General features: G+C 31.3%; 1 protein-coding gene across 1 annotated transcript; it reads right to left on the reverse strand.

Moving 5' to 3' along the window:
* Positions 1 to 1,480: 1,480 nt before the first annotated feature.
* On the reverse strand, positions 1,481 to 5,101 carry LOC112491602 (probable LRR receptor-like serine/threonine-protein kinase At3g47570). The gene is made up of 3 exons (XM_048473154.2): positions 2,342 to 5,101; positions 1,831 to 2,202; positions 1,481 to 1,746 (listed from the first exon to the last, which is right to left on the reverse strand). The coding sequence occupies exons 1-3, from the start codon at positions 5,049 to 5,051 to the stop codon at positions 1,703 to 1,705; spliced, it is 3,126 nt and encodes a 1,041-aa protein (XP_048329111.2). The 5' UTR covers positions 5,052 to 5,101; the 3' UTR covers positions 1,481 to 1,702.
* Between the last annotated feature and the right edge of the window lie 4,452 nt (positions 5,102 to 9,553).

Consider the following 9,553-nt stretch of genomic DNA (forward strand, 5'->3'; position numbering starts at 1 on the left):
GGGAAAAAAAAAAAGGCTCTAGAAAAAATTTAAAAAAACTCAAAAAAAAAATTTCTTATATTTTTAAATATCTTGTAAAAAGAAAGAATTTCTCAAATTTTTATGATGCTTCAAAAAATCTTATTTGGGGATTATCAAATTTCTTTTAGGCTCAAAATATTTTTTGCGGCATTAATTTTTTTTTTTTTTTTTGAGACCTCTCATAAGTTTTTTTGTTAGACAATGAATTTTCGTAAGCCTGCGGAATTTTTTAGGCTTAGCAAATATTTTTCAGGACTTTTCAAATTTTGCTGGGGCTTGAAAAAAATTTATGATACTTTTTGAATTTTTCTAGTTAAGGGGCAATTTGCAATATCAAGCATGGCTAAAGGGGTACCGGTGCTATTTTTCCTTTTTTTTTTCTTTTTTTTTTTTTAATGACAGTATTGCCTCTCATTCCACTATTTATGTGCGACTCACGCAGTACATATTGTGAAAATAATAATAATAATAATAATAATAATAAATAAATAAATAAATAAAATAAGGCTAACATTTTGCTTTTATGTAGAGTTGTTTTGGACCAGCAAGGGGACATTGCAATCCTTAAGGTCGAGTGGGTAAAATGTAATAATAGAACGTATATTTCAAGGGCCATTGGTGCAACAATGCCAAAGAAAAATCTTGACTTTTACAAAAGTTACAGGCAAAACTTTTTGGTCAAATAACCAATAAAGATGGCAGCTTCGGAAAATGAAACCAGTTTACCTTTACAGTTGTGGGTAAGAAAGTTAGGGTTTAAACCGTGATAAAATTTGTTATTGTCTCAAATGATTTCAAATGTTAGAGTTTATATTTTGATAAATTTTGTTATTGTCTCAAATTGTTATATACTATTAATCCACAATACAAGTCGAACATATCCTATTGTAAGATTGTTTTTTTTATTTATCAAAAAAAAGACTTTTAGATTAAATTAAGATCACATGCACCTTACCCTATGATACTACGATGAGACATTTTTTTTCATTTATCAAAAAAAAAGAAACTTTTGAATTAAATTAAGATTCCATGCACCTCATTTTAGTTAGGGTATCTTTTATCATATTTAGGTATCAAATTTTGATTTTTAAATAATATGATAAAAGTTTAAAAAATAAATGAGAAAAAAGGTGCACTAACCTTAACAAGCTGGCCCCACAAGCAAATTTTGAAACCCAACGCCTCGACTAACCCAAAAATATTTCTTAACAGTGTAATTTCCAAACCCCCATTATTATCCAAGTTTACCATCCAAATTGACTAAAATAATTTGCAAATTACTTCTTGAATTCACACAAAGAATCCCAAAACATGAACACTGAGTCAAACAATAATTTACCATAATATTATTGGAAAAAGAAAATATATATGCATCATCCCTACTTAAGAAATTAACTCAAACTGATGAAAGTCATTGGGTAAAGGTTGAGGCACACGCATAAGCATTTAGTTTTTTCGATTGAGCCTGAATAAGCATAAGCATTTATTTTAAGTAACAAATACAAAAGTGAAAAAGTAAATATTACAATACATTGCCAGTAAAGCCTTTCAAGTCCATCAACACAATTCAAATCCTTATACAGAGAGAAAAATAGAGACGAAAGCTCTTACAGAGAAAAACCAAAGTGTAACCTTTATGATTCTTGTTCTTGAAGAAATTCCATGCTGCTTAGAAAAATCTTTATTTTTTATTGCTACTCAGAATTTCCAAACTCAACATTGTTCCTGCAGAAGAACCGTGGAAAGAACAGTATGAGATAATTAATCAAAAGGGTAGCTTGGTAAGCCAAAGACAAGAAAAATGGTCACCTTTGAATTTAAGAAGCTGCTTACAAGCCTCATGTATTTGAATTCTATTGCTTGGCAATTCCTCTGAGCACTTGACACCAATCGTAAGTATAGAAATCAAGCACTCGATTAGCTTTTCTCTTCTTTTTTGCACTGGTTCGTTGTGGTGGCTGCTACTTGATGCTTCTGTCTCTTCCTCTACCTCCAACAGAATATCATGATCTACAATCTCCATCACACGCTCTGGCAATGCCATTTCGACAAACAGATTCAGATTCATTCCGTCTATAAAACTGTCATCGGTTGGTCTCTTTCCCGTGAAGATCTCTAACAAGAGGATACCAAAGCTGTACATATCTCCTCTGCTTGAAACTTCACTTCCCATGCCATATTCTGCGATTTACATATCAAAGAGAAATGATATACAAGTAAGATTTCGTAAATGACTTTGAAGTAGATGCAATGTCAAAATTGAAAATCAAGTCATTCAAAAGAAAATGCTGAAATATTAAGAAAATTAAGTTAAAGTTACCAGGAGCAGCATATCCAATAGTCCCCTTTATTCCAATAGTGCTTGTTGAGTTGTTGGATGCTTCAATATTATCCTCTTCTACGATAATCTTTGACAAGCCGAAATCACCAATGAGAGCAGCCATATCTTGGTCAAGAAGAATGTTGCTCGGTTTTAGGTCACAATGTATGATAGGCATGTCAATTTGGTTGTGAAGATAATCCAAAGCAGATGCCACATCAATGACTATATTTAATTTTTGTAACAGAGTTAATCTTCCCCTGCTTTCGCTGCCACTTTTTAGATGCAACCAATTTTCCAAACTTCCATTTGGCATGAATTCATAGACAAGGGCCATAAAATTGTTACCTTGGTAATCAACACTTGAGCAAGCAGTCACGATCTTAACAAGGTTTCGATGTCTGGTATTTCTTAGCGTTTCGCATTCAGCCATGAAACTCTTGGAAGCACCCCTCCTTTCGAGATTGAATACCTTCACTGCCACGGAAGCTTGATTTGATTCAAGATTTCCTTTATATACCGAGCCAAAGCTACCAACACCAATCAGATTAGCACTAGAGAAGCCATTCGTTGCTTTCAGAAGTTCTCCGTACGAAATATTCATGAGTGGCTCCATCCTCAAAGATTCTGCATTTTGGAATTTATTCTTCTTATGCCAGTAAATAATAAAAAAAGCTAATATCAAACTTACTCCTAAAAGGCCACAAACTAGGGAAATTATTAGCTTCTTTTCAAGAGATAGATTGGCTTTCCTTGGCTCTTTTTCAGGGCACGCTTTTAGTTGTAACTCTGGAACACCCCCACAAAGCTTCTCATTACCAGCAATCGAAATTGCACTGATATTGCTGAACACACCAGTTACTGGTACTTCACCATCAAGATCATTAAAGGACAAATCTAACTTCCACAAAAAACTTAAATTTGCAAAGTCTTTGGGAATATGTCCAAACAAGTTGTTGTGTGAAAGATCCATATCTTCGATAACTTTCAAAAAACTCAAAGATTTTGGAATCTCTCCTTCAAACGAATTATGATCGATATAGAGCTGTACCAAATTAATGCAATCCCCCAGGCTGTTAGGAATGTTGCCGGACAACTGATTCTGAGAAAGATCCAACTCAACAAGGAATTTCATGTTACCAACTTCCGAAGGTAGTGAACCAGAGAGATTGTTTCTAGAGAGGTTCAGCGATAATGATAAATATTTCAGTCCAATGACTTCTCGTGGAATGGTACCATTTAGGAAATTACCATACAAGTGTAGCAACTCCAAGTTCTGACAGTTTCCAAGACTTGAAGGAATACTTCCTTGAAAATTGTTTTCCTCTAACCAAAGGCTGTTCAACAATGTTAGATTCCCAAATGTGGAAGGGATTTGCCCTGATAATTCATTGCTTCCAAAACCTGCTTCTTGTAACTTGTAAAGTTTTCCAATGGTCGTTGGAATAGTTCCTACAAACTGATTGCGATGCAAATTTAATGCCTCTAAGTTTATGAGATTTCCAATGTCATGGGGAATGCTTCCTGATAATTTGTTTGATTCTACTGAAAAATATTGAAGCTGAAGTGAGAGATTGACCATTGAATTGGGCAACTCCCCTCCAAAATTACATCCATCTAGATAGACCTTTCTAAGTATGCTACAATTGGTCAATGAATCTATGAAGTTCAGGTCATTAGCTTCCCCTCTTCCAAGAAGATAATTATTGAAAATATTTAGCCATGTAAATTTCTTGAGATTTTTGAAAATATCGGGAACTCCTCCAGAAAATTTGTTGGCGGAGAGATCTAATATATTAAGATTTGAAGCATTTGAAAATGAAATAGGAATTGGACCACTAAAGTTGTTTAGCGCTACCAAAAATACTTGAATGTTAGGAAGAGTTAGGCCTATGTTAAGAGGAAGTCTTCCATGAAATTCATTCAAAGTTAAAGCAAATCTTTCAAGATATGAAAGGTTGTATATGGACTGTGGGATCTGACCTGATAACGTATTTTCAGCAATGCTAAGAGTAATCAAGTTCTTCAACTGGCCTAGTGATGCAGGAATATGTCCTTCCAGATAATTGTATCTCAATTGAAGAACTTCAAGAGATGAAATGTTCCCTAGTGAATAAGGGATATTACCCTCCACTTTGTTACCATAGAGGTTTAGTTCCACCAACTTCGATAAGTAGCCGAGTCCAAAAGGAATTTTCCCAATCAATTTGTTGCGACTCACGTGGAAGATTCTCAAATTTCGACAGTTTGAAATATTACTTGGTATTTGTCCTCTTAGCGAGTTGTTTGCCAAAACCAAAGCTTTCAACCTGAACAAATGACTGATTTCATTTGGTATTTCTCCTTGGAAGCTGTTGGTGGAAAGATCGATGATTCGAACAAAACTAAGATTCCCAATTGAAGTAGATATATAACCTGCCAACTTCTGAGAGCTCATGTTCAATTGAGTAACTCTTTGGCGCCTTGGACTGCAAGAAACACCTTGCCACTGGCAAAAATGGAGAGATTCATTCCAAGAGCTAGTGATATTGAGAGGATCTTGAATTATCATAGCTTTGATGGCAAGCAACGCAAGCTTATCTGTTTCATTTCCGGCCAAAGTAGCAGCATTGACACCCACCATATTTTGAAAAACTTGATGATTTATAGTCATCACCATGCAAAGGAGGAAAGCATTATTGCAAAAACAAAAAAGAAGGAATGTTCTCATTTTTTTGAAAGAGCTTTGATATACTGAAAATTGTTTGTGTGGAAGCTCAGATATATGGTTGCAGAAGCATAGTTTTAAGCACTATTTTTCTTGAAATGATTGCTCATTTTCAAGTGCATGCCAGACTTTTTGCTTGTTATTGGGACATAAATTTCAACTTTGTTGACCTCAGAAAAAAGGAACGGATGCATCGTATTTAATGGGTTTTCTATCAAGTATCGATTACCTTCCAAACCAAATTGACTTCTTTTAGTTCTCACCTCAAGAAATAAGTCAACTTTTTCATAAATTCAAAATTGTTTCCCAAAAATAAAAAATAAAAAATAAAGTTTTTTAATTTCATAGACTGGAAAATTTGGGAGTTAAGGAAAGTTCTCAATCAAATATGGTACATCCACCACATTTTAGCTAGTGTACAAATAATTTTTTTAATTTTTTTTTATTTAATCAAATTTTAGTTTTCAGTACTATTTTTCTACAAATGAATGCTCATTTTAATGCGCATGCCAGACTTTTTGCTTGTTATTGGGACATAAATTCCAATTTTTTTACGTCAGAAAAAGGAACGGATGCATCTTATTTAATAGGGTTTTATCAAGTACCAGTCACTTTCCAAACCAAATTGACTTCTTTTAGTTCTCACCACAAAAAATAAATTAACTTTTTTCATAAATGCAAAATTGTTTCCCAAACAAAAAAAAAAAAAAAAATTTGAATTTCATAGACAGGAAAATTTGGGAGATTAGGAGCGTTCTCAATCAAATATGGTACATGCAACACATTTTAGCTGGTGTACAAATAATTTTTTTAAATTTTTTTCTTTAATCAAATTTTAATTTTTGAATAATATGATAAAAGTTTAGATGTATTGCGAAAATAAACGAGACCCATGTACAAAAAGAAGTGAAATCAAAGCCCAACCAAGCCTGTACAAAATACTGTGTTGTCCTAAAAAAAAATCACTACAATAATTTGAATAATTGTAGAAAATAAAGAGATATAATTATAAATTTCTATATATATATATATTATGACTGCTTGTTTAATTTTAATGTTCTTATGCTCTTATGAACGGAGGAAGAATTGAATTGAACCATGAGTTAAGGACTGACCTGGAGTCAATAACGTCTATTTAGAATGTTTTATAGATTTCTAATATATAGAAAATGATGCCCGTTTGTTATGGCGAAGAATAATTGTAATACTGTTTATATGACTGTCTCTTTAATTTGAATGTTCTTATGCTCTTATGAACGGAGGAAGAATTGAATTGAACCATGAGTTAAGGACTGACCTGAAGTCAATAACGTCTATTTAGAATGTTTTATAGATTTCTAATATATAGAAAATGATGCCCGTTTGTTATGGCGAAGAATAATTGTAATAATGTTTATATGACTCTCTCTTTAATTTGAATGTTCTTATGCTCTTATGAACGGAGGAAGAATTGAATTGAACCATGAATTAAGGACTGACCTGGAGTTAATACGTCTATTTAGAATGTTTTATAGATTTCTAATATATAGAAAATGATGCCCATTTGTTATGGCGAAGAATAATTATAATAATGAAATTATCATACTTTATTTTTTAGAGCAATTGGAATGCTCAATTTTTTACCAAAAACGAAAATCATGAATTTCATGAAAGGGAATTCTTTGTTTTTTATGGATAGAGTTCTCAATTAAATTTGTATAGACTTTTGGGGAAATCCATACCACATGCACCAGATTTTACATCTACTTTAATATTTTTTGCTTTCCTTTCCCTTTTTTTTTTTTTTTTTTTTTTGGGGAAAATTTCGCAGCCCCTCTCAGTTTTGACAAAATATCATTCATCCTCTGAAGTTTTCAGTCATTATCCACCCTCTAACCATTAACTCCTTCCATTTCATTTAAGGGTAGAGTGTCAATTTGGTAAAATTATTTATATTTGATATAAAAAAAATTGAACTTTTTGGTTGCATTTGTATTTTAAATTACATTTTAGTGAATATTTTATATGTGTTGCTTCATTTCATGTTCATGATTAATAATAAATATGAATATTAAATTTTCAAACTTGATAGAATTGTATTCTTTATATGAGGTAATATATATATATATTTATATATATCATAATTTGTGACGTAATGATAAAAAAGATGAAATATTAAATTAATATTTATTTTAATCCATACGAGGGTAAAATAGATATTTTACAATTCAAAAATGTCAAAAAATGAAACTTTTAACAGAAGTTAACCCTTGGGCAGTGTGTGATGAATTTAAAAGCTTCGGGGGGTGAGGGAAGTTTTATCAAACCTGATGGTGATCCATAATTTTCGCTTTCTATTTTTATTTGTTTGTAATTATTTTATGTGTTCCACTTTTCAGGCTCACCTAGTTTTGCATACTTTCTATATTAAAATTGGTCCCGTGTGTGCAAATTTAAAGGATGAGAAATTATTTGGTAGGATGGATCTACCATGTTAGTTGTAAGTTCACCCAATTATATTGCATCAATTCATCAAATAAGACACATCATTTATGTCATTTTTAAAATTCATACAGTCATCTCTAAATTGGTAAGTTATTTGTTAACAAATGAAATTCCTTCAATATTTTATCCAAAAAAATTAATTCCTTTAATTTGAATTTAATAATATATTTAATTTCTCTAAAAAGAATTATCTTGTTCATTTTATTTTTTAAACAGTCTAAAAAATATGTGTGCATATATATTGGATGGATATAAAATATATATTAACATTTTAATAATACTTAAAAAACGTTAATTTGCATTTCATAAAGTTTTTTAAGGTATTTTTTGATGAAATATATTTTTTTCAAGTTTGTTAATTTTTTAAACTAAAATTTAAATAAAGAAAATGTTTTTTTTTTCATGTAATAAAGTAAATGATATAATTATTCTTTAGAAGGAAACTAAATATATTAATAAATGGACTAAACAAGGATATTAATTTGACGACAAATAACTTACCAATTTGAAATTTAATTATACTTACATATCAAGCTTGAATTTTACTTTTCATAACTAATAAATACATAGTCGTTCTTCAAACTATTGTGGAAATTCCTTTTCTTATACCTGCAAAATACTTGTGACACTCCTGTTTTGCAATATTTGGGCGTGCCCGCTGCAAAAATCTAATTTAATTAGAAGTATAGATTTATAATTTACATATTTTGAACTTCAACTAATAATACATAAGTTTTGGTTCTTACTCAATATATGGTTGCAACTCACAGCAATTATAAAGGATATACCAATGAGTTTTTTTTTTTTTTTTTAATCATCATCTTTCAGTTCAACAAATTGAGGTTTCCCTAACAAGTTCATAGGTTGAGTGAATACTGACAAAGTCGAAGCAGCCTGATTCTCACCATCCTTATTACGTTCTAGCTTATTGAATCGAGTTTTAATACCATGAAGGTACATTGAACAATAAGTTAATGCCTCATTGACAACATAACCCTATGCTATTGAACCTTGTGGATGAGCTTTATTTCTCACATATTTTTTCAATGTTCCCAAAGCTCTAATAATGAATGAAAAAGATTAAATTAATTAAAAAAAGTAAAAAATAAAAATAAAAATGAAAGAATGTAAATTGAGTGATCAACTTTAATAACCAAAGGTTGTACCTTTCAAAAGGATACATCCAATGAGTATGTATTGGTCTTGCCATTTTTGCCTCATATGGTAGGTGAACTGCTAGATGAACCATGATATCAAAAAAGGCTGGAGGGAATATTCTTTTCAACTTACACAATGTAACTATTATCCCTCTTGTAACATATCCAAGTCTGAAACAGATAGAATTCGTGCACAAAGTTTTTTGGAAGAACATGCACATTTCAATAATTGTTGCACAAATCTCTTTTTTAATGTAAGGTCTTTTACCCACCGGGAAAAAGTTGCGGCAAAAGAACATGACTATCATGAGTTTTCAAACCTGATATCTTACCATCCTTAATGTTTACATTCTTTGAAATATTAGCAGCATGGCAAAAGAACATGACTATCATGAGTTTTCAAACTGGATATCTTACCATCCTTAATGTTCACATTCTTTGAAATATTAGCAGCATGGCAAAAGAACATGACTATCATGAGTTTTCAAACTGGATATCTTACCATCCTTAATGTTCACATTCTTTGAAATATTAGCAGCATGACAAAAGAACATGACTATCATGAGTTTTCAAACTGGATATCTTACCATCCTTAATGTTCACATTCTTTGAAATATTAGCAGCATAGCCATCTGGAAATTTGACAATTAGTAGCATAGCCATCTAGAAATTTGACAGACTTCAAAAACTTACAAAAGTCATGTTTTTCATCCCTTGTTAATGAAAAACATGTCAAAGGTTTCAAAACTTTACCACCAGTTTCTTGTAAATGCAATCCTTTTCGAATTTTCAGATCCTTTAAATTCATACATGCCTTGTGAGTATCCTTCGACTTACCTTTGATGTCCAACATTGTTCCAACTA

This window comes from Ziziphus jujuba, chromosome 2, assembly GCF_031755915.1.
Source record: "Ziziphus jujuba cultivar Dongzao chromosome 2, ASM3175591v1".
NCBI classification, from domain to species: Eukaryota; Viridiplantae; Streptophyta; class Magnoliopsida; order Rosales; family Rhamnaceae; genus Ziziphus; species Ziziphus jujuba.